The sequence below is a fragment of the Solanum verrucosum genome, unplaced genomic scaffold (genome assembly GCF_900185275.1).
Source record: "Solanum verrucosum unplaced genomic scaffold, falcon-dt-bn FXZP01000213.1, whole genome shotgun sequence".
Lineage (NCBI taxonomy): Eukaryota > Viridiplantae > Streptophyta > Magnoliopsida > Solanales > Solanaceae > Solanum > Solanum verrucosum.
In genome coordinates, this window is record NW_026020043.1 from 406,962 (window position 1) to 431,934 (window position 24,973).

A 24,973-nucleotide genomic window follows, 5' to 3' on the forward strand; every position below is an offset into this window, starting at 1 on the left:
GTGACATGTACCAAATCTAACTGAAAAACACCCACAAAGAAAGACCCAACCACCTACTTTCCCTTTTGAGAAAAAACGGGTATTGCGTATAAGCAGAAAACAAATTGTATTATGATTAGGAAGATAGGAAGTGAATAAAATAGAACACAACGACATAAATTAGTAATGGGCGAAACAAATCATTAGTTTAATTGACAGAACTAGTGAAAAAATGTCATTGGAATAGCATAGATAGAGAGAAATTGAGCTTTGGTATGAAAAAGGGGAGGTCTTAGGGTTTTGGAGAGACGATAGGACTGAATATCATAAAATAAACAAATCTTTACTTTTATATTCTTTTTAATTCTTTTAGTGGTCAAATATATTGACTCTACTTATCCCGCACAATTTAGAGCACTAGGGACCAGTTGTTCATTCGTATATGGACCACATTTATTCCTTTCGCTAACTAAAGATATAAAATTGAAAATTAGGGACCGTAAATAAATCTCGACGCTTTAAATATAGTTTTCAGGACCAGATTTTTATCCTGTCGTTAAATACTGGTCCCTATTAAGTCATTTTCTTGTAGTGTCAGTATTCACTATTTTTTTAGTAGTGTTAGTTTTAGCATTGTTTTTGGGCTAAACCAATTTTGGCTTGGTCATTTAGTTGTTTGTACAGATTTGATTAATTCGAAATAAAGGAGCTCGAGCTCGAGCTCAAATATTTAGTTTTTAAAAAAATCTTATAACATTTACAAACAAGTAAAAGACCAAGCAAAAATTGGTTTAGCCCTAAAACAATGCTAAAACGAAAATCCCAGCCCACTAAGTGAGGCTATCAACTTCTCTAACATGTTTCCTAAAACGTAGGGTTTCCAATTTGAGATTCCTATCTTTCTCTCCATGTCGCCGCAAGGAGCCTTGTGGAATCTAACCTTCCTCTTCCACTCGCTTTAGGTCATCAACACCTTCCTCTTGTTTACTACGTCTTTTTCTTAGCTACTAAAGGTAGGTTTTCAGTTTTTTCTTTTCAATTTTCTAATTTTCCTTTTCTCCTTGTAGAGACATTATCCGATGGATCAATATTTTTCATGAACTGGTTTCAATAGAGGTTCCTCATCTTGTGGTGGGCTCGCAACTCTCAGTAAGTCCCCAACCTTTCCCTCTTTCTTCCTCCGCCCTTTTCTTCCTCTCTGACTCTCTATTTCCAGCTGAAGTTGCAGTGCAGTAACTTCTAAGATATAGAGAGTCGATTCTTCCTAATTAGTTAGGTTATTCCTCTTCTATCTGATTGGGAAAGTTTTCAATTATTCTCCTACTTAGATTTCTAATGATTCAATATAATACTCATTTAAGTATCGCAAACACTATGGGTAAAGAAAGAAGCAGTTGAATTCATTGTTGTCGAATAAAGAAAAAACAAAGGATATTTGGAGGAAAGCTAAGGAATAACTAGTTATGCTTTTAAATTTTTTATTTAGAATACATTTTTACTAAAGTATGATCATATTAAGGCTAACATTGAAACATTATTAACTGAGGCTGTAGTCCTGGCATGACTATACTTTAGACATATAGTAATTATACATCAAATATTTAATTACTTGTCAAGGTCAACTTTCATACATATTTTACTAGATTTGTGACCTTTCTAAATCCAGAAGATTAGTCATATAATAGCTTCATATCTGGTGTGAAATCGGACATATACATGACATACAAAATTACAAATGATTTGCATAAATAAGATTTTTTGATGTCATAGTTTAAAGTTGGCTTAATATTTCAGGCTTTATACTGTTTTCTCAGTGAGATCTCTACTATATTCTCCCTCATATCCTTGGGATCAGATACTTTGTTCATAACCTAGCCTAACCCCAAGGTAAGATAAATTAGACCTTCATACTCTTAATTGTGTCTTTCTTGGTTACTCTAGAGTTCAAAAAGGGTATTGTTTCTATTTACCATATCTGTGTCGATACCTTATGTAGGCCGATGTCACATTCTTTGAATCACAACCACTAATAGAAATAAGCTATTTACCGACTACAAATCCCGACTACAAATATATAATCGGAAATCTGGAAAAATTTCCAACTACTTTAATCGGTACATTAAAATTTATATTATGTTAATTGTTTTAAAATTTTACCGATAATGATTTCGACTACTGAAGTCGTAAGTTTTATGAAATAAGGTCAACAACAGAATTGACTAGTGTTCCGATTACAGTAGTCGGTACTTTGTTAAAATAATTAAAAAATAATAATTGGCGACTACTGTAGTCGGCAATTTTACTATATTTTTTAATTAAATATTAATTTAATTTTTCGATTACAGTAAAGTAATAGTGAAGGTCCGTACTTCGATCCTAGGCATCAACATTTTACTTTTAAAATATATTTTTTAGTTAGTAAATTATGACCCATATATTGTAAAATTGTTTTAAAAAGAGAAAATTGACTAGTGTTCCGTTTTTTCACTAACATTAATTAAAAAAGAAAACATTAATTTAAAAAGAGAAAACTACTCTAAAGGTAAAGTAATAGTATTCTGAGCTATTTTTTCACTGACTAGCGTCTCTCTAAAATTACTCTGTCAACTCTTTCTCCAAGCAATTCTTTTCACTTTGGTTGAGGACAAATCGTTTCCAGAATCTAAAAGCAAATCGTTTCCAGAATCGTTTGAAAGAGGTAATGTAAACTCTTCTCCTTTTTCGGGTTTCAATTTGGTTGAGGTACTGTAAAGTCTATTACTGTTTAGTAGGGTTTCAATTGGGTTGTTCGAATTAGAAAATTGTTTCAAAAATAGATTTAGTAGTTGCAACATATGAATGTCTTCCTCAATTAGGCATTTTCTTGCGTTTGTTATGGTTTCTCTTTGCGTTAAAATATATCCTCGAGCTTAGATATATTTATTAGTTCCCTGAAGTTTCAGTTAGTTATATATTACATAGGTTGTAGATTCAGCATACAAGAGCCAATATTTGAGAGTTACTTTGGTTTAAGTTTCTGGGTTCAAAACATGTTTAATTTTCCTTTTTTCTCATCTTAGAGTAGAAAGCCCAGTTGCAAAATGTTCATAATGTGACGGTCTACACTACAGATCAATTGGCTTTGGCCTCACACAACACTACAAAACAAACAGTAAAAGGTTATCTAATAATAGTATTCCCTGTGATAGTAAGTAACTGATGGTGTGGCCACTTCATTAAAGTAAAAGAAAATCCTGAAGGTTTACTTAACCAATAATTTTTTGGTGAAGCCTGTGATATCGTATACGTTCTCTAGAGTAATCGAGGATATGCAAGGTGTGGTTGAATGTCTTGTCAAAAACTTGGTAAATGTTTTGCTTTGACCCATTCGGATAGTTTGCTTGAAGTGGTTGTAAAAGGGAAAAAATATGCTACAAATATGTCATAAGTTGTAGTTTTGTTATGATTTGTTTTTTATTTTGTTCTTGAAAACAATATTTAGGATATCAAAAACAATGTTTATGGTAATGAAGGAAATTGTTAGAATGAGTACTTTTTTCCAATTTCAATGTGAGATGGACCATGCTAGGAGGGTGCTTTTTATTCTATTAATGTTGTGGAAATAAGATCTATGCAATTTGGTGCAACTCAAGGCCAGAGATGAATTGCTCGACAAATTCAAAGCTTACTTACAAGCTGCATCTGATTGGTCAGCGATCGTACAATAATTAATTATAATCATATCAATTTTGTCATGGAATTGAAAAAGAAATTAGATATAAAGGTGATTAGCATATAGAATATATTTCATGTTCTCTATTTTCTTCTTGTTTTTTCTTATTTGAAATCAAAATATAATTGCAGACATTGGTTTATTACTTGTAACACATGAATAACAGAAAGTGTAAAAGAGCAATAGTTCTAGTGCAGCTGCTCACCATATATTCATGTTTTGATCATAGGAGTAAAACATTAGTATAGGTAGAGTAAATTAATATTCAAATTTTTTTAAAAGGAAGAAGAGTAGTAGTGAGAAAAAGGCACTTGAAGCAGAAGCATGAAAAGAAGACAGATAGAGGTGGCATATATGTCTCCTAAGTCCTAACTTTGAGTGTAAGTATTTTGTATATTACATGGGATAGGGGGGAAATGAGTTATGTTTGTGGTTTTTAGTTTGAGTGATTATTATATTTTGAGCATAGGAAACTGAGCAAGTTTCTCAGTGAGATTCAAGAAAGATTGAAGTTGTGGTGGAGAAGAAATGACTTTGAATAATCAAAGTGTACAACTCATAGGATCATGAGATTGAATATATTTATGAAAATATACATCTATATATATATATAGTAAATTCTTGTTATGTATGATCATGCTTGTTTATAATACATATGTGAAAGCAATACATCTCTGTCATGTACTGCTGTTGGGTGGTGTCAATTTGGTTGTTTTTGTTTTGACATGAATGAAAGAAAGTACATCTTGTTTATGATGCATTACATTGAAAGAGTTTTAGTATGAACATGGGAGAAAACAGATAGATGCTTTGTGTTGGTCCTAATTTTTAGGGTTTTAATTTGGTTGAGGTACTGTAAAGTCTCTTCCTCTTTAGGGTTTCAATCTGGTTGAAGTACTGTAACTCTCCTACTGTTTAGTATGTAATTTTTCTCGAGGAACGATCAACAAATTAGAGGTAATATATGCTTAATTTTCTCTCAAAACTGGATTGCTAGTTTGTTTAGTTAAATTCTCAACTTTTTAAATTTGTGTAGATGGAATTTGCACATCGTAAATGGATGTATGATAGAACTCATCCTAATCGTGCGAGATTGAGGGTGGAATTTATAAATGGGGTTAAAGAATTTATTGCAAAGGCGAAAACTAGAAATGATTTTCTTATAGAAGGCACAATTAGGTGTCCTTGTGCCAAATGCAAGTGTATCAAGTTATTGAAACCAGATAAAGTTGAATTTCATATTTTGAAGAATGGATTTATGGATAATTATTATATATGGACTGTTCATGGAGAGAATGATCCCAATGTAGCTAGTGTTGATTTTCAGAATGCTTTTGATGGTGTGGATAATCCTGTAGAGAATAATAGTGTTGAAAATTCTCGATTCAATGAAATGTTGAGGGATGCTTTTGGGATGTTCCCAGGGGTTCAATCAGAACCAAATGATGAGGCTAAGCACTTCTATGGAGAGTTAAATGAAGCTAGTCGACCATTATATGAAGGTTCAATGCATTATAAGTTGTCTGTTGCTGTAAGATTGCTAAGTATAAAGTCAGATTATTCAATTTCTCAAGCGGGAATGGATTCTATCATTAGGCTTATGAATGAGCTTAATCCGAGTAAAATTGACTTGCCTAAAGATTTCTACACGACAAAAAAGATGGGTTCTAAGTTAGGGATTTCATCAGAAAGGATTGACTGTTGTGAAAAAGCTTGCATGTTATTTTATAAAGATGATGCAGCTTTAGAAAATTGCAAATTTTGTAATCAAGCTCGTTATAAGGTAGTCACAAATGTCAAAAAGAAGAAGGTTCCGATGAAGTCAATGCATTACTTACCCCTTATACCTAGGTTAAAGAGGTTATACGCATCAATGAGCTCTGCTCCTCATACGAACATAAAAGGCCACCTGGTGTTCTATGTCATCCATCAGATGGAGAAGCATGGAAGCATTTTGATAGAGTGTTTCCTGACTTTGCTAGTGAACCTAGAAACATTAGGTTGGGATTATGTAGTGATGGATTCACTCCATTTGCGGTCTCTACGGCACCATATTCATGTTGGCCAGTATTTGTTACGCCATATAATCTCCCCTATGAGTTATGTATGACAAGTCCATATTTGTTCCTAACTTGCATTATTCCAGGTCCAAACAATCCAAAAAATTTGATTGACATATACATGCAGCCTTTGATCGATGAGTTAAAATTATTGTGGAATCAAGGTGTGGAAACATATGATGTATTCCATAAACAAAAATTCATAATGCATGTTGCTCTGATGTGGACTATAAATGATTTTCCTACTTATGGAATGTTGTCTGGGTGGTCAACTATTGGTAAGTTAGCTTGCCCATGTTGTATGGAAGACACAAAAGCATTCAGATTCAAACATGGAGGTAAGAACTCATGGTTCGATTGTCACCGTCAATTCTTGCCAAAGGATCATGAATTTAGGAGATATACTAGTGCATTTATGAAGAACCAAACTGATTTTGAAGATCCACTAGCAACTTTATCGCCTGAGGAAATGTGGCATAGAGTTAGGGATTTACCTAAGGTAACAGACTCTCCATCATCTAAGATACCTGGCTATGGCGTTACACATAATTGGACAAAACAGAGCATATTTTGGGAGTTACCTTATTGGAAGCATAACCTTCTTCGCCATAATTTGGATGTCATGCATATTGAAAAAAACTTTTTTGACAACATATTCAATACTGTGATGGATATCAATAACAAGACAAAAGATAATTTGAAGGCTAGGATGGACTTAAAAGAATATTGCAGGCAAAGTGAGTTGTACTTGACATACCTTAACAACAAGATTCAGAAGCCCAAGGCAAGTTACACATTCACTTTGGATGAGAAGAGAGAGATTTGTGATTGGGTCAAGAATTTGAAGATGCCTGATGGATATGCTTCAAACTTATCTAGATGTGTTGATACGAAAGAAGGAAAGTTGATGTCTATGAAAAGCCATGATTGTCACATTTTTATGAAATCTTTGATGCGCATAGCATTCAAGTCCTTACATGATAGAATATGGAAACCCATCACAAAAATAAACCTTTTTATCAAAGAGTTGTGTTCTAGCACATTGAGGGTGGAGAACCTAAATTACATGGAGAGTAACATTTGCCTAGCTTTAAACAAGTTGGCAAAAATATTTCCTCCTGGCTTTTTCAATGTAATGGAACATCTCCCTATTCATCTTGTGCATGAGGCACGACTTGGAGGTCCATTTCAAGGTAAATGGATGTATCCTTTTGAGAGGTAAGAACTTTAAATTATTTTTCTTTTTGTTTGAATTTTTTTTTTTAAATATCGTCTAAAAGTCACACTTTACAAGATTATTGGCAAAAGTAAAAGGACCATAAAAAATAGAGGGAGTGATGCGTTAAGCATATCGGGCCAAAGAAATGTCTAATTTTGATTCATATTATTTTGAAAGTGATGTGCCATGTTTGAGAAATAGATCCAATCGACATGACGATGGAGGAATTATCGATCATTTGGCACCATCCTTGTCACGCCCTGGGACTACCCCCGAGACGCGTACACGGGACCTAGGACCACAAGTGATCCCAAGCTAACCCTGCTGGCATGATCATGAGCATACTAAAGATAATAAACTGATGCGGAAGCTAAATCATAAATAAAAATGAAAAGATGGGGAATACCCATATACTATAACTGAGATATATGAAAACTGATGAGTTTAATACAAAGAAGATATTAACTCAATACTAAGCTGAATCTAACTATGTCTGAAATAAGCCTCTAAACTGACTAGAAATGTTGGGACATGCCCCAACTAGGTCTAGCAAAACTGAAACTAAAGACTAAAAGCGATAAAGATAAACATGTCACTAGTCCTCGAAGAATGAAGACTCACCACTGATGCTGCTAAACTGAAGATCGGGAATCGATCTAAGCGTGATCTGGATACTGAGAACCTGAACCTACATCACGAGAAGATGTAGCGCACATATGCGTCAGTACTTGAGAGGTACTGAACATGCAGGGTAGAGTAAAGCTGAAATAACATATAACTGAACAAAGCAATAAAGCAATGAAATAATCTGAATATGATATAGTTACTGAAAATACTGAATACTGAGCTAACTGATGCAATGACCAAATTTATAACATGTTGAGACTGAATACTGATTGTACTGAATTATGGTCAATGCAATAGAGTCAGACTGAACTGTGGGAGCTACTAAAATCGACATAAAACCACATGAGCTAAATGTGGAGCCTGATGTATACGCCCCATCGAGAGGACCCAATATACCCTGCCAGAGGTGTAGAGGCATGTTAGTGTGATCACTAAACTGATGTTGCCTACAGAGGGGACTTACACCTACATGGCTCGTAGTTCTGGGACTATATGGGTACGCTGAACCTTAGTCCAACTCGATATTATGCTACTCCCAATGAATTAAGTAGTTAACTGGTTATGATTGAATTTCTGTAAATACTGGATAGCTCGAACTGAACATGCAAACTGAGAATGCAACAATTAATCTGATAATGATGTATTCATAAACTGAGGCATGTATAACTGAATACTGAAATTTCTGACCAAGCATGTGTAATTCAAGAACTAAAGAAATACATAGCTAGGGTTCTGAAATTCATGCAATAAACTAAGAAATAACATGATAATCTAATTTGGAACATTTAAATAACTAATTCATGATGATCTGTTGAAATTCTAGAAACCCTAGGTCTGTTCATAATCATAGAATCAAGAATCTAACTGAATTCTAGGGACCTAATGGGCGAAAGGAACCCACTAGTGAAATCCCACATACCTGGTGACGAATTCCATGGAGAAATCTTTCGATTTCAGGGCTGGAACTGAAGGAAACTTGTTGCGTTCTTGAACTAGGGTTCTTGACCTTTTTCTCCTCTCTTGCTTCTAATTTTCTAAGTTATGATTAATGATTTTTACTAAGGTAAGTTCTAGTTATGTTTCTAGGCTTAAACTAACTAAACCTCATGATTTAGGGTCTAAACGACGTATCTTAGGGGTCCAACGAAATAGGAAAAGACCAAAAGACCCCTGACTTAACTGCTGTCGGAGTGACCGACGGATTGGACTGACGGGCCGTAGATCAATCGACGGTCCGTCGATTGGAGTCGTCGGTCAAATCTGCCCGATAGGGCTTCACTAAAATGAGCATAACTCTTTACTCGGAGGTCGTATTTTAGCAAACTCTGTGTCGTTAGAAAGATGATTCAATTATCTATTATATCATAGGTCATGGGATACATAATTCCTTTTGTGCTAAAAGTTATGACCATCTGAAGTTGACCCACTCAACAATTTTTATCTAACTGGCTTCTAACCCTAACCTACGGTTAGACCTACAGACCGTGCATCGAATGACGGTCCATGCTGGTCAACCGTCAATCAGGACTGAAGCTGGGCTTTAGGGGCATCAATCCACGGACACGAACCACGGTGTGTGATCTGACCTACGGACCGTAGGTCCAGCCGTGGGTCAACACTTAGCTGAATTTCTGGCTGAGTTATGGGGGAGTTTGCTGACATGAACCACGGACCTGCAAGACGGACCATGGGTCCTCCTACGGTCTATGGATGGTGCCCGTGCGTGCCACCTGCAACACCAAAAATCTGTAATCTGGTCTATTTTCGGATACGGGGTGTTACAACCCTTTTCCATATTTAATTATCCATGAAAAGGAAGTCCAAAATATGCTCCAAAGCGAAAGTTAACTGAGATAGAGCTAAAGTCAGCTATAACACATGTATTATTGAATTGTCCTGAGGTCCAACCTTATCATAGGTACATATGTATATATTACCTACTTCTAAAAAAATTCATCATCCCTTTAACTAATTTAAGTTGTTATTTTGTCGGACAGTTATTTTGTTGGTACATATGGGAATGATGTTGTTTATTCTAGGTTTTCAGACTAGTTCAAAGAACATGTATGTGTTACCTAATACTAATAAGTATTTGCCGATCAATTATATGTATTTTTAGAATTCTAAATTTTCTTTAATTCAATATAGAATCATAATCCAGTTAATGTCGTGGATGTCGTAAATGTCTAATTTTTACGTGATATTTCTTGGGGACCTGATCATAGAGATAGAATAATGTATAAGTACTTCATCAATGGGTACAAATTTCATACAGAAGAATGGTCCAAAGGCAAGAAAACCAATAATAGTGGGGTGTGGGTGAAAGGTGAGGGGGATATTGATTATTATGGTGTGCTTCAAGAGATTATAGAACTCGAGTATGTTGTTGGTTGGCCAAAGAAAAAGCTAGTATATCTAGGTGTGCTTCGAACTGTCATATCAGTCAAAAAGGCAGATCCTCATCTCTGCTTCCATCATCGACTCAAGTTGTATCTCCAGCATCATCGACACCTAGTATATCTAGGTCAAATATTGGAGGCCCTGTACCAGCATCACCATCTGTGATCAGTAGTAGTACTACTACACCTGCTTGTTCAAAGACTCAATATGCTGGAGATATTAGAGAATATGATGTTTTTCATAGGCTAATTATCACCCCCGATGAGGATGGGTAAGTTATCCTTATGTTATCTTTACGTTATTTTTAATTTGGTGAATGTACTTCTTACATGAATTAAGTTTAATGCAGGTTTGTGCCATCATATCTTGGCTCGCGCATGGTTGCAGAATCTATTACACCATTCTTCGATGATGCTTGGGGTAGATGGAAAGAATTTCCCGACAATATCAGAGAACAAATATGGAATCAATTTAAGGTACAAATAAAACTTATTCTTATGTCAGTTATCAAATATTGAATTTTTAATGTAATGACATTTTTTTATGGTGCAGACGAAGTGTGTATGGCAGCCATGTTATGAGAATAAAATAAATTCCATTTTTGAGAAGAATGCTCGTATACAAGTTACTGAAATGTTGTTTGTAGCTCGAAAAAATAATCAGAAGCCCAGTTGGCTACGAGCAGACATATGGGTTAAATTTTTGGAGAAATGGAACACTCCTGAATTTAAGGGGAAGTGTGAGCGAGAAAAGGCAGCTCGGGCCTCTGTAAAGGGTGGCTCTTTACACACCGGAGGTTCTATGAGTTACGCAGCCCACAAACGAAAAATGGTAATTTTTTAATTGAATCTCCTTACTTTTAACTAAATGTGATTGAACTTCATATAACTTTAATTGCAGACAAAGTTAAAAGGTGCAAAAGTGTCTAATTCTAAGGTATTTGAGGAGACGCATAAGAAAAGAAATAAGGATGGTACAAGGGGAGAATGGATAGAGCCACGTGCAGAGGAGACATTTGTAAGTTATAACACTTCAATATTATTTCATTTAACATAATTTTAGAATCTTAGATCATCAATGGCAATAAATCAGAAAAGAAAAGTTGTAATTCGCCTCATCTCAATGGCAATAATCTAATGTTGCTTATACTTCGATTATAGTATAATTTTATTGTAGTTATTATTCAGTATGCTTTGTCATGACTTGTGTAGTATTTTTCCTTGTGTAGTTCTGACTACTCAATAAAATATGTAGCTCACGTGTTATTCTAGTTACTGTCAGTATGTTTGTTAACTGCCACTCCAAATAAGCAATCTTTACTGCAATTTAGACTAGTATTTACTATTCAATATAGTTGACTAATGTAGTAATTGACAAAAGATATGAAGTAGCTACTCTCATGATTAGTTTAAGGGTATAGTTAAGAAGTGTTGACAAAGACAAGTTCCTTGGTGTCTAATGTATCAACTCATCCAGAAATTGAAGATGTTGAATCTTCAATTTCTTGAAACAAGAATTATGAGTCGATGGGGTTATTATATTAGCAGGAAGGCAGTTGTCTTGAAAGACCTTTTGTTGTTTATCGAAAACAAAGTACTCTGGCATGAAACAAGAATTGTTATTCATTTCAACGGGTAAAATAAACTCGATTGTTATTCATTTCAACGGGTAAAATAAACTTGTTTGCATCGAAAAATGGATCCAAAAAACAATCTTTATCTTGATTTTCATGAGAAAAGGTGTGTTCAACATCATAGTTGAAATAAAAAAGAAGTTGCTGCATAGTCATCAATTCTTTTGAGTTGAATTCTTCAACATTTGGTTCCAATTTAGTAGCAGAAAAGTAGCTAACACTAGCCATTCTTGAATATCCAATAGCACACCCTTTACAAGCAAAATACAAATTGAGCTTAAGTAACAAATAGCATAGTACTAGTAGCTTAAATTAGTATAAGAACATGAAGTGGTTAATTTAAGAAAGATAGAATTAGTTTAAGGATAAATACCTTAATTGAGATGACAAGTAGAGAGAGATGACAAGCTACGAAAGTTACATACTCAACATTTTGCAAGTTTGTTAGATGAGGTTAATAAGGTTAGAGGGAAGTTGTAGGTGGCACAATAAGCTAAAACAACAGGAGGAACTAGAAATTGATAAGGAATTTAAAAGGGTGAGCTACTTGACAGAAGTGATGTTGATTCAAAGAGGAAAAACAATTTGGTTGAGACTAGGGAATGATAATAATCAATATTTTCATTCTAGTCTCAAATAGAAAAGGCTTCGAAAAACAATTCTCAGTTTCAAGATGAGAACATCCAGATGCAGACTTAATCTGAACAGATCGCTACTATATTTGTAAGGCATTTTTCTCAACTATTAGGGGAAAGGGAAGTTGGACAAAAACAAAAGGCTGAAGAAGTGTTCTTAAAATATGGAAATCGTGGAAATCAGTTATCTGTATATCAATAGGTGCAACTACTTGAAACTTTTACTAGAAATGAGGTAATAAAAGGTTGTATTAACAAAAGTGCAGGATATGATGTTTATAATAGTGGTTTCTTTAGAGATGCTTGAGCTGTAGTAAGGTATACACCATGAGCATTGAAAGTAGCTTTAGGCCTTTTATTAATTTCATACTAATACAAGGCACCTCTAACGTGGTCGAAAATTTCTAGCACGATTTCAGCCAGATGCTAAAATAATTTGTTCAGAGGCTGCAAGTTGTAACCAGAGAAATGCCTATGAAACTTTTGCTTCATTGAAGGGAAAGATGTTTAATTCTTTTCCTCCTTTGTGATGGTCGTCTCTTTTTACTTAATTGTGTATTATGTCTGAAAGAAATAAGATTATTGATTTACATATACATTTATTTCAGGTTGGATTTCAGAGAGGCTTGGATGAATGGCGTCAGGCACATCCTACTTCAGATGCGGATTCCACATCATCTAGTGATATTACATCAATATGGACAAATGTGGCAGGAGGTGTTAAGAAAGGTAGAGTTTACGGGCTTGGAGCACAACCTTCCTCGTTTCATCCATCATCATTGTTGTCTGGTGCTTCTACTTCTCAATCTTCGAAAGAAATGGAAGCAATGCGAAGACAAATTTCAGAGCTTACTGAACGACTTCAATCATTTGAATCTAACTTTGCTAAAGTGCAGAAATTCATGGAGAAACATATGGCTGAATCTGATGAAAGTGAAGGGACCGACTCTGATGAAGAGTAGATTGTTTTATAGTTGTTTAGACATTTTCTATGAGATTTAGACGTGTTTTGAACTATTTACTTCCTTTTTGAATAACAACTTAATACTTATTAGATTTGATTTTGATGATGCTTGAGCTTTTAAACTCAATTGAATTGAATTGAATGCAATTTGAATGTTTAGGAATGTATTCGATGTTTGATTTTATTGTTGAGTTTTTGTGGATGGATGATAGTATTAATTTAGTAGGTGGTCTACCAAAGAAACAACATTTTTCAGTAGTAAAATGTAGTTTTTTCGACTACAATAGTTTGCAATATCATATAAATTTTTTTAGAAAATTAAAATAGCCGACTACAGTAATCGGCAGATTACCTAAATAGTAAATAAATTAATTATGTATACCGACTGTAGTAGTCGAAAAAGTACTTAAATGATTAACAAATAAATTATATGCCGACCACAATAGTTGGAATATATATTAATTAATTATTTAATTATTCAACTATTACGATTACTGTAGTCGGCATTGTTTTAATTATTAAATTATTATTTTAATAGTTTCTGACTACAGTAGTCGGTCATTTAGGTACTTTATGGTCGATTCTTGTTTTATAATTTCCGACTACCGTAGTCGGTAAAGAATTTCCGACCTTCAAGATACCGACTACTGTAAAGTAGTCGGAAGGTCATCAGCAAACCCCATTTTGCGACTACATTCCGACTAATTTTGTAATCGGCAAACAGCGAATTTCTAGTAGTGAACCTTATTATACATCTTGTAATCATCTTGAGGTCTCTAAGGTCTTACTCCTACCTCTCAGGTCTTACATGTACCAACTTTTGAGGAACCTACAGTTACTTGTACATCTCTACTTGTAGTGCCATCACTCTTGGTTTATCATCGCCATCTGCATCTAGCACCATTCTCCGGTGAATTATGCTATGCATCAAACAATGTTGCTACTACGGACTTGCCTCCTCCTAGCCAACCGATTGCATTTCAAAAAGGTATACAATCCACTCGAAATACTAACCCATATTATACTTACTTGAATTATCATCATTTATCATCACCCCACTATGCCTTTGTATCATTTGTCCTCTATTATTATCCCTAAGACTATGGGTGAAATACTTTCTCATTTTTAAGGGAGGTACACTATGATTGATTCCATGTATGCTTTACATACGTGTGGTACTTGAGAGCTAGTCTCACTTCCTGTAGGTAAATCTACTATTGGTTGTCGTTGAATTTATGCAGTCAAAAATGGTTTAGATAGTTAGGTTTATAAGGCTCACCTTGTTGCCAAAGGGTATACTCAGTGTAATACCTAATTTTAACTCGAGGTCCAAACAGTGTACAACATATAGTGATTCTTAATTTGATTCTTAATGCTAGTTTAAAGAGTCGCCACCTAATTATGTGAAAAGTAAATTATGATACCTATTTTACTAAGGTTATGTAATATTAACTCTACATTAAGGTCTACCTAACCTTCTACGATTCTAGGTAAGTGTTCTAATTTATCCTAAAGGAAAGGGGTAAGACATCCGTTTAAGATCCGTAAAACACAGTTAACCGGTCAAACTGAGGTTAATTAATTAAACTAGAAAATAATGCTAAAGAATTTGCAAAAAAACCATGAGTGGAAAACATTTTAACATTTGAAAAACTATTTTATATTTGGAAAGAATTGACTTGCATTTTTCTTTTTTGAAAACAATATATAATCACTTGTTTAAAACGACAATTGTTTGTACAAAATTTGGTACGAAAATGCATACTAAAACAAAGGTTTCAGTATATGAAGTTAATGTGCATGTCTTAAAATTTGTTTGCACCTTGAAACACATTCTACATTTGAAAATTGATTGAAATAGAATGACAAAAACTTGAAAAGAAGAAAATAAAAAGTCATTTGCTTAAAAAAAAATTATTAGTCTCTAAAGTCATGGCTATAAAAACACAGTACAAAATCTAATTTATGACCCCAAAAAACCACTTCTTTAAAAAAAATCAAATTGAGCTTAAATAAATGCTAGATTTCTTTCAAAAAAGGAAAAGCTCACATATGATAGATAGTTTATCGATAATTAGGTTGTGGGTAACTAAGTAATTAGATTTGAATGTGGCCAGTTTTCCTATGTCGACTATCTCGAATGAAAAAAAAAACTAAAAACACATCTAAATCACATAAGTAAGTTCATCATGTTAAGAAAAATCAATAAAAACAAATAAATGCTAAAGATATAAATAGACATAGGTGACTCCAAGTGAGTTTCACTCGTTTTGCTTGCTATTCCGGATAGTCAAAGATATAGACTCTATATGTGGGTATTATGGTAGCGAGTCCATGAGACTGTATTTTGGCCAGAGTCCTCAATTCGGACTCTATTTTTGCTCCAAAGTTAATGCAAGTAAAGAGAGGGTAAAGAGATTAGTAAGACAATTCAACTTTAATCGATATTGAATAAGTCAAAAATAGAGCCAAATAAAGTCACGCCACAAAATACATTCCGAGATACAAATTAAACTGCAAGGATCAGACAAGATACATGACGATTTTTGAACCAAACTCGAAGCAGCCAAGTATGAAGCAACCATACGTGCCTTATAGACACAACATTAAATTCCAACTTCAACAGATTTGAACTATAAAGAAAACTTACTTCTCACTCCATGATCCTTTAACATTAAATTTTTTTTACATAGCCAAATATTAAATATTCAGGATGAAAAGGAACAAACTCATACATACATTTCTACTAACAGAGAATACAGCGGAGGCTGCTAACAGAGGAACAAAAGAGACTTAAACTCAAATTTATATGCATCGAGATAAAGCGCGATCATGGCGAGCATATAATTTGTAGCATATTTTATAACTAAACATGACAATAAAGATCTCCATCAAAAGATAATTTTTGAGAGCAGAAAGTAATGGTTCAAGGTGCTATAGCGGTGGGGCGGGGGGGAGAAAAGCTTCTTTTCTTAAAAATAAATACAAATGCTGCTATAGAGATCCCAAAAAAACTTCCGAAACTCGAATGCAAAATGTTGGTATTTATAGGAATGAATTAGGGTTCTTGGCTCAAGTTTTAGCGGGATTTCAAGAATCAAATTAGTCGTAATTCAAAATCCATCTCTGAACTTACTCTGTCCAAATCGCAGAGTCTCTTGGCATCTTATGTTGGTCAAATCACCACGGAGAGGGAGAATGGAGAAGAGCTAAAGAAGTGTTCATGGTTTGCACGAAAATAGGACTAGTGAATCTGTCAACGGCTAAAAAGAAAAAAGACTAGAAAAAACAAAGGGGATGAGGCAACAACTATTTTGATTTAGAAGATAGGTTTAGGGTTTCTATCTTAACTGTAGATTTGGATTTGGGCTGCACTTAGGGCTTTTGGGCCCAATTTGGGGCTATTTGCCTTTCTTCTTTTAAATTATGTTGGGCTTCTTACTTAACACTCCCTTTGTCCCAATTTATGTGGCACTTTTCATTTTTTGAAAGTCAAACAGTTTAAGTTTGACCGAGAATTTGTGGATGGAATCTTCAATTTTTTTGAAATGAAATTTATATATTTGTAAACTACGTAAAAAGTACTATAAGTCACAATAATTGATAATTCAAAATAATTAAAAGATTTATGACAAAATTACGGTCAAAGATAGACTTGTTTGAATCTTGAAATCCGAAAAGTGCCACATAAAATGGGACGGAGGGAGTAACTGATACAATATATGTTAAAATATGACAACTAATAATTTACATAATAAAAATATCAATATTACAAATTTATGTTAATATAAAATAGACAAATATAAAAGAAGGATTTATAATTAGTTTAATAAGTACGAAACTTGAAATAAAGCGACAACAAATTGTTTTCTGTAAAAAGTGATAATAGTAATTTCGATAATAAAACATATAATTTTAGTAGATAAATAGTTGTAGTAGTAAAATAGTTGTGAAAAAGGAATATTTGACACATTATTAATTTAGAAGCTCAAAAACAATAAATTAAAAGAAGGGAAAAAGGCAAATATACCCCCGAACTTTCGTAAATGGTAGCTAAATACCCCTCGTTATACTTTTAGAACGTTGATCCCCCTACCGTCTAATTTTTGGAGCATGTATACCCTTTGGACTAACGGAGGGACACGTGTCATGATCTTAACAACCTATCAAAAATTTATTTAATTTTTATTTCCAATTAAATAATCCGACCCGAATAATTAAAAACCCACCCAAATAAATCTCATTTTCTCATTCTTTTCTAGTTCCAATAAGCATACACCCCAAGAACATATACCCAACACCACTGTTGCAACTCCATCTTCTCCGGCGAAGCTCCATATACAAAGCCACCTCTAATTGCTATTAAACTCAACCTCTCTTGCTCTAGAGACACTCCAGCGAAATCAGTGAGGTAGCGACCCTTCATCTACCATGAAACCTGACCACCACTCACCCATCTCTCCCTCACTGCTGCTCCAACAATTCCGGCGAATCGAACCAGCGACCTCCGGTGAATCGAACCAGCGAACTCCGGCGAATCGAACTAGCAAACTCCAACGAATCAAACCAGCGACCTTTGAATGAATTTATAATCACAAAACAAAACTCAATAACTTTTTTCGATGACTGAAATTTTGAAAAATAAAGATTGTAGGGTTGAAAACCAAGAAAATAGATCTGTGAAAATCAAAAATCAATAATACATTCAGCAGCCTCAGGGAAAGCATCACATACTGCTATGACCTTTTGGAACACTTCCTGCATTTTTCAAGCGACAATTGGTACTGGTATTCGTACCAGACCGAAGCTTCCTGGTTTGATTGGCAATTCAAGAATTACTCAGCTTTCCTTCATGAATTTCCATTTCCAAGGAATTTAATGCTAACACGGCTTTAGAAAACTTTGAATTTTGCTTTATGATTAGTTCTTGATCTCCTTCTCTTGATAACTTGGTTATAATTTCGGAGCGGGTCTTAAATTACTTGGGTGGGTTTTTAATTATCCGGGTCAATTTTTTAATTGAAAATAAAAATTAAATACGTTTTGGATAGGTTGTTAAGATCGTGACACCTGTCCCTCCGTTAGTCCAAAGGGTATACACGGTCCAAAAATTAGACGATAGGGGCATCAGTGTTCTAAAGGTATAACGAGGGGTATTTAGATACCATTTACGAAAGTTCGGGGATATATTTGTCCTTTTTCCCTTAAAAGAAAGAAGGGTCAAAATTCGGTGTCAACAACTTGTCCCTCTTTAACTAGAGACGATGTAAGAGTTTTTGGGCAAAGAAGTTGACGTTGTAGCCAATTTTGTCCTGACCAATAAATACGACCTAAGGAGAGTATGAGAAAATATGAGCATTGAATAACTAATGAGGTATAGAATTTTGTAAACAAGGTAGTCGCGTGCTTACAAAAATTGCTCCAATATTGAATTATGATGTTATTGGATATTGTGATCGAGCAGGGTATTCGAGATTGGAGTCGAGCAGTGTTCAAGGTAGACCTTTGACCTTTGTTGGAAAGTTAAACTTTCACAACAAATTACCCAGTTCACTGCTTAGATAAAGTCCCACGTTGCATTGTGTCTCTTGTTGCTGCATGTAAAATGTACTTTTTGCCAAATCTTGATAAAATTGTTAGGAAATAATATAAGCTAAAATTATGAATAAATATCTTATGATAAATATCATACAAGAGTTTATGTATACTACAACGCCGAGCAATGGATATTTCGTCGCTAATTTCGTCGCTATATTGTAATTAATTATATCGCCATCCTTTTGTTGCTAATTTTGTAGGTAAATTTATGGCGCGTAAAATTGGCGCCAATTTTTTGCAACGGAGTTGATATTTGGTCGCTAAGCCATCACTATATATGGTGTTAATTTACTTTTAGTTTTTATAGCGACGTAATTATAAATCCATAGCTAATCCATCGTTATATAGCGACGAAAATATGTTTGTTGCTAAAATCCGTCACTAAACGCTGATTTTTTTGTAGTGATATTTTTACATAAAAATGTGGATAAATTGTGCAGGCTTTTCTATACCCATATATCTGTCATTAGACATGTAACAGATTAACTGAATAGCTCCAAAGTTACTCATTAAAGTAGTGACTAACTTTGACAAGTTCTGAATATCCCATAGTTTGCACATTTTATCCTAGTTCAAACTGCAAACGTTAGGCCATCAGGATGCCACGTTGATGCAAATGAGTAGTCCACAAGTCCACACAAAGGATAAAAAAAACATTTCCATTCCTACAGTCAACCAAAAAACCTATCGCGATCAACAAGCAAAAACCAAGCACCATAAATCTTCGCCCCAAGATCATTTAGTTGGAGTGTAATATGTCGTATCAACAAAGAGATGAAGTTTATTACATAGAAAGATGAATATGAAATGGAAGAACTAGATTATTTTGTTGATGAGTTCCAAGGCGTAGACTTGGGTGGCTTTGATTCGGTTGAAGATGAGTTGCAAGGCATAGACTTGGATGACTTTGATTTGGATGTAGATGAGCTCTTAGATGTAGGCTTAGGTGGATTTGATTCAGATGTAGATGAGTAGGATTACATGAATAAAAGAATGTAAGATATTTTGGCTATAGAGGTAAGGAAGCACAAAGATATTAAAGGGATCCCCTAGAAAGGGTTCCCATAACCAGGGAGACAACAAAGCAAAGAAGACTACAACGCTATCAGAACTATGAAAATATTCCTATCAAACATACAACAATGGAGTATACTCAATTGAGTCAAAACAGGGAAGCAATGCATAGCATCTGATAGGAGGAAAGCTAAGAACTCTGTATTTGAAGAGAATGAAAACCAGCACTGTTTCATTGATCAATGTAGCATTATATACATGTGTGTTGGACTATTCTAGAAGAATCAAAGATGTGAAAATATCCTAACTAACTAACTGCCATATAACAAACTACACTATGACTAAGCAGCTGATCTGATGAGTAGTAACAAACTAACTAACTACGGTTTAGCTAACTAACTAAATAATTAATTGGTTGTGCAGTCGTAATTGTCAATACCCCTCCTCAAGTTGACAGTGATGATCTCACAGCCAACTTGCTCAGAACTGCAGCATGTTTAATACCAGTGAGTGCTTTAGTGAGGATGTCTGCTAGTTGTTCAGTAGTGACGACATGGTGGAGAGAGATGAGTCCTTCTTGCAACTTATTACGTACAAAATGGCAATCAACTTCAATATGTTTAGTTCTTTCATGGAAGACAGGATTGTGTGCTATATGTATAGTAGCTTGACTATCACAATATACATTAATTGGAAAAGAATGGGATATAGTCAATTCAGTGACTAGTCTGTGCAACCAAACCAGTTCACCAACCACTTTCCTGAGTGATCTGTACTCTGCCTCGGCAGATGACAAAGAAATTGTTTCTTGTTTCTTAGACTTCCAACTGATAGGGCTGTTTCCAAGCAAAACTAAGTATCCACTCACAGATCTCCTAGAATCTGGACATGTTGCCCAGTCTGAATCACAGTATGCCTTCATAGTACAATCAGGATCATTTGACAGGTAAATCCCCAGAGTAGGATCTTGCTTCAAGTATCTGAGTTGGAAAGCAGCCTGCAGGTGAGGAGTCCTGGGGTCCTGCATGAATTGGCTCAATTGTTGGACACTAAAATCTATATCCAGCCTAGTGTTGGTGAGGAAGTTCAGCTTGCCTACCAGTTTTCTGTAATAGGTAGGATCAGAGATTGGAGTTCCTTCATTGGCCTTAAGTTTAACATTAGGATCAAGGGGGGACGAAAGGGAACTGTAATTGTAGCAATCATACTCCTTCAATAAATCCAATACAAACTTCCTTTGTGAAATGAGTACCCCTCCTGTTGTATCAAGTATCTCCAACCCCAAAAAATAATGTAGCTTGCCAAGATCTTTAATCTTGAAAGTCTTGTCCAAGTAGACTTTAAGCTGTGTGATTTCATTAATATTTGTGCCTGTTAGAACAATATCATCAACATAGACTGCCACAAAAACCACCAATGAATCAGATTTCTTGTAAAACAATGAATAATCATGATGTGAGTGTGTGTAGCCTCTGAGAGATAGTGCTTCAGTCAACTTGGCATACCATTGCATGCTGGCCTGTTTAAGGCCATATAAAGACTTATTTAGTCTGCATACTAAATTTGACTCATTCACATCAAGACCTTGAGGTACTGTCATGTACACCTCCTCATGAAGGTCACCATGCAAAAATGCATTATTGACATCAAGTTGAAACATTTCCCAACCCTTTTTCACAACACATGCAACCAGGGTCCTTACAGTAGTCATTTTAACAACTGGTGAATATGTCTCTGTATAATCTATTCCAGCTTGCTGAGTATAGCTCTTAACCACCAGTCTAGCTTTGAACCTCTCTATGCTCCCATCAGCTTTATGTTTTACCTTGTAAACCCATCGACATCCAATGGCTTTCTTCCATGTAGGTAACTTAACCAGGTCCCAAGTTTTATTGGCATACAAAGCATCAAATTCTTAGTTCATGGCCTTTTGCCAGGCTGGACTCAGGGCAGCTTCTTCATAAGAAGATGGTTCACTGTCACAACATATGTTCTCAACCAAAATTTGACTGTTAGGTGCAATGACTTCAGGAGGTATATGATTGTGTGTATTGAACAATGTGTTAAGTGATAGGGTAGCCTGGGCAGTACTGGGATTGGAAGAAGTGGAAATGGAAGGTGTTTTTAATGTAGGAAGAGATAAAACATAATCCTTTAGATGTTGGGGTGTTTTGACTTCTCTATGGGATCTTCTGTGTGGGACTGTGGGAATATTTGGTTCATTGTGGACAGGTTGCAATGGTACTGTGGGAACATTTGGTTCATTGTGGACAGGTTGCAAAGGTGGGGATGAAATTTGTGTGGGAATATGTATGGACTGGGGACTAGATGACAAATTATTGTGAGCATCAATCACTTCTGAATGTTTGTTTAACAATATATCACAATGATCAGTACAATCAGAAAAAGAATTAGGGAAAATTGACTTAAAAATAGAAGGGAAAGTGGATTTTTCTGAAGTCATAGCAAAAGGAAAGACACCTTCATGAAACACTACATCTCTAGAAATGTGTATTCTTTTTTTGGCAAGACTCATTACTTTGTACCCTTTAGTTCCAGAAGGATATCCTATAAAAATATGAGGTGTAGTTCTTGGTTCTAGCTTGTCCCTGTGGACTTTAGGTACTGTGGGATAGCAGAGGCATCCAAAAGACCTAAGTTAATTATATTTTGGTTTTTCTTTGTATAATACTTCATAAGGACATTTGTTTTTAAGAAAAGTGGAAGGAAGTCTGTTTATAAGATATGTGGCTGTAAGAATACATTCACCCCAGTATCTCACATGCAGTTTGGATTGGAATAGAAGAGCTCTGGTTGTTTCTAGTAAGTACTTGTGTTTTCTCTCTACTATGCTGTTTTGTTGTGGAGTATAGGGACAACTCTTCTGATGTGTGATACCTTTACTTTGGAGGAATTTAGTGGTTTCAGCATTGTTGAACTCTAGTCCATTATCAGACCTGATGCACTTAATGGTTGTTTGGAACTGGTTCTCTACCATGTTTGTGAAGGTCTGAATGACTGGTAAGGCACTACTTTTAGTGCTCAACAAGTGTGTCCATGTGGCTCTACTATAATCATCCACAAGAGTGATAAAATATTTGTAATTATCATATGTAGACACATGGTATGGTCCCCATAGATCAACATGTAATAGATCAAAAATTGCTTTGGATTGAGTGGTGCTATGATCAAAAGGTAACCTGGTCTGTCTTGCCATAGGGCATATGGTGCACATGAAAGGTTGCTTTGGGGAAAATTTGATTGGAATGGTAGGCATATTCCTCATTTTTACAAAGGGCACATGACCAAGTCTATTATGCCATAACAAATCTATACCATTTCTAGAAGATGCAAGAAAAGTATCACTTTGGAACACATTTGTATTATTGAAAGTAGATAACAAACAAAGAGTATCAGGAACTACAAAAATATCAGAAACTGGATCAGAATGAGAGTGAACTTTTCGAGTGTTGATCACATCACATTTCCTAATACATGACTCATTACAAGTGGAAACTGGAAAGGAAAAACTTTTATGAGACAAACAACTACACATGAGAGCCATATTGGCATCATCATTATTCTTCAAGCACCTTCCACACAGGTAATAAATGTCATCCTTTCTACTACCAATTACTTGAGGCCTCTTCACTGAAGGGGCCTGTAATATACAAGTTGTATCAGTGAATAAGACCATGCACTTCATTGAAGAGGATAGGGAGTGAACAGAAATAAGGTTGTACTTGAAAGAAGGAACATGTAATACATTATGTAAAACAATCTTAGATGTAATGTATGCATCACCATAATCTGTCACTTTGACCTTGTATCCATTAGGAAGAGAAACAAGTATAGGATAGGGTAGAGTTTGGCTATTGGTTAGAGAGGTTCTATTAAAAGTCATATGATTTGATGCTCCTGAGTCAATGATCCATAAATCAGTATTTGATCTAAAACATTTGCATGAAGTATTACCAAAATCAACAGAAGAAGTGCACACGACCATACCTACAAAACTATTAGACTCAACATTAGCCTTGGAATCCTCTCCTGAACCATCAATTTGGAAGTGCTGCAGTAGATTCATGAGCTGACCATATTGGTCCTGTGTGATAACAGCATTTGAATTGTTGTTGGTCTGTGAACATTCTTCCCCATGATCAGGTGTTGTGCCATGAGCATTGGCCACAACTCTCCTACCCTGAAAACTTTGATGATTGTTTTGCCTGGACTGCTGTCCATTGTTATGATTGACTGGTCTGTGATTGGGAATATTGTTTCTTGGTGGATATCCATGTAGCTTGTAGCACTTCTCTTTGATGTGACCTTGTTTCTTACAGTAATCACAAATTATGACACCTCCGTTATTGTTACTGCCTGAGTATGATCTATTGCCTCCATAATTGTTGTTGTTGCCTGAGTTGTCATTGCCAGTTGAAAAATTTGTTCTGTAGGCTCTACCTGCTCCTCTGTTATTTTTGTTGGTGGAATTCACACTCAAAGAAGTTGAATCCATGGGCATACGAGCAGCAGGTTTAAATTCTCTTTGTTTCTCCTCCTGAATCAACAAAGAAAATGCATGTGCCATAGAAGGTAGGGGATTCATCATGAGTATATTACCTCTGATCACAGTGTATACCTCATTTAACCCCATGAGGAACTGTATCAATCGCCTATTCTGTTCAAATTTGTGCATATTATCCTTGGCACCATAAGTACACACACAAGTGCACAAACTTTTTGCATTCAAAGTACTCAATTCTTCCCACAATTTCTTCATCCTTGTGTAGTAAACAGTGATGTCTAGAACACCCTGTGTTAGGTCATCGATCTCCTTCTGAATTTGATACAATTTTGCACCATTGGTTTGATCATATCTATCCTCCAGCTCCATCCAAAGCTCAGTAGAATTGTTGACATATTCCACACTGTCCGAGATCTCCTTGATTAGTGAATTTAGTATCCACGATGTCACCATATAGTCACACCTTTGCCATTGACGAAATTGAGGAGAAGTTTCAGCTGGCCTTACACAGCTCCCATCAATGAAACCAGACTTGTTCTTCACAGACAAAGCTCGTAGAACACCTCTTCTCCAGGATCTGTATCCAGTTCCATCAAATTGAACTAGA

The 24,973-nt window shown here is 35.2% G+C and overlaps 1 protein-coding gene across 1 annotated transcript; it reads left to right on the forward strand.

Annotated features, from left to right (window-relative positions):
- Positions 1-10,771: 10,771 nt before the first annotated feature.
- On the forward strand, positions 10,772-13,261 carry LOC125821716 (uncharacterized). Its single transcript, XM_049501101.1, has 3 exons — positions 10,772-10,828; positions 10,898-11,014; positions 12,874-13,261. Exons 1-3 carry the CDS (start codon positions 10,799-10,801, stop codon positions 13,225-13,227), a joined length of 501 nt encoding a protein of 166 aa, XP_049357058.1. The 5' UTR covers positions 10,772-10,798; the 3' UTR covers positions 13,228-13,261.
- Positions 13,262-24,973: the final 11,712 nt, after the last annotated feature.

What these genes read in the sequence shown, in the direction of transcription:
- LOC125821716 (XM_049501101.1), top strand. Translation starts at nt 10,799, where the DNA reads ATGAGTTACGCAGCCCACAAACGAAAAATG. An exon ending in CAGCCCACAAACGAAAAATG is followed by an intron (nt 10,829 to 10,897) that starts GTAATTTTTTAA and finishes CTTTAATTGCAG; the next exon opens with ACAAAGTTAAAAGGTGCAAA. An exon ending in CACGTGCAGAGGAGACATTT is followed by an intron (nt 11,015 to 12,873) that starts GTAAGTTATAAC and finishes CATTTATTTCAG; the next exon opens with GTTGGATTTCAGAGAGGCTT.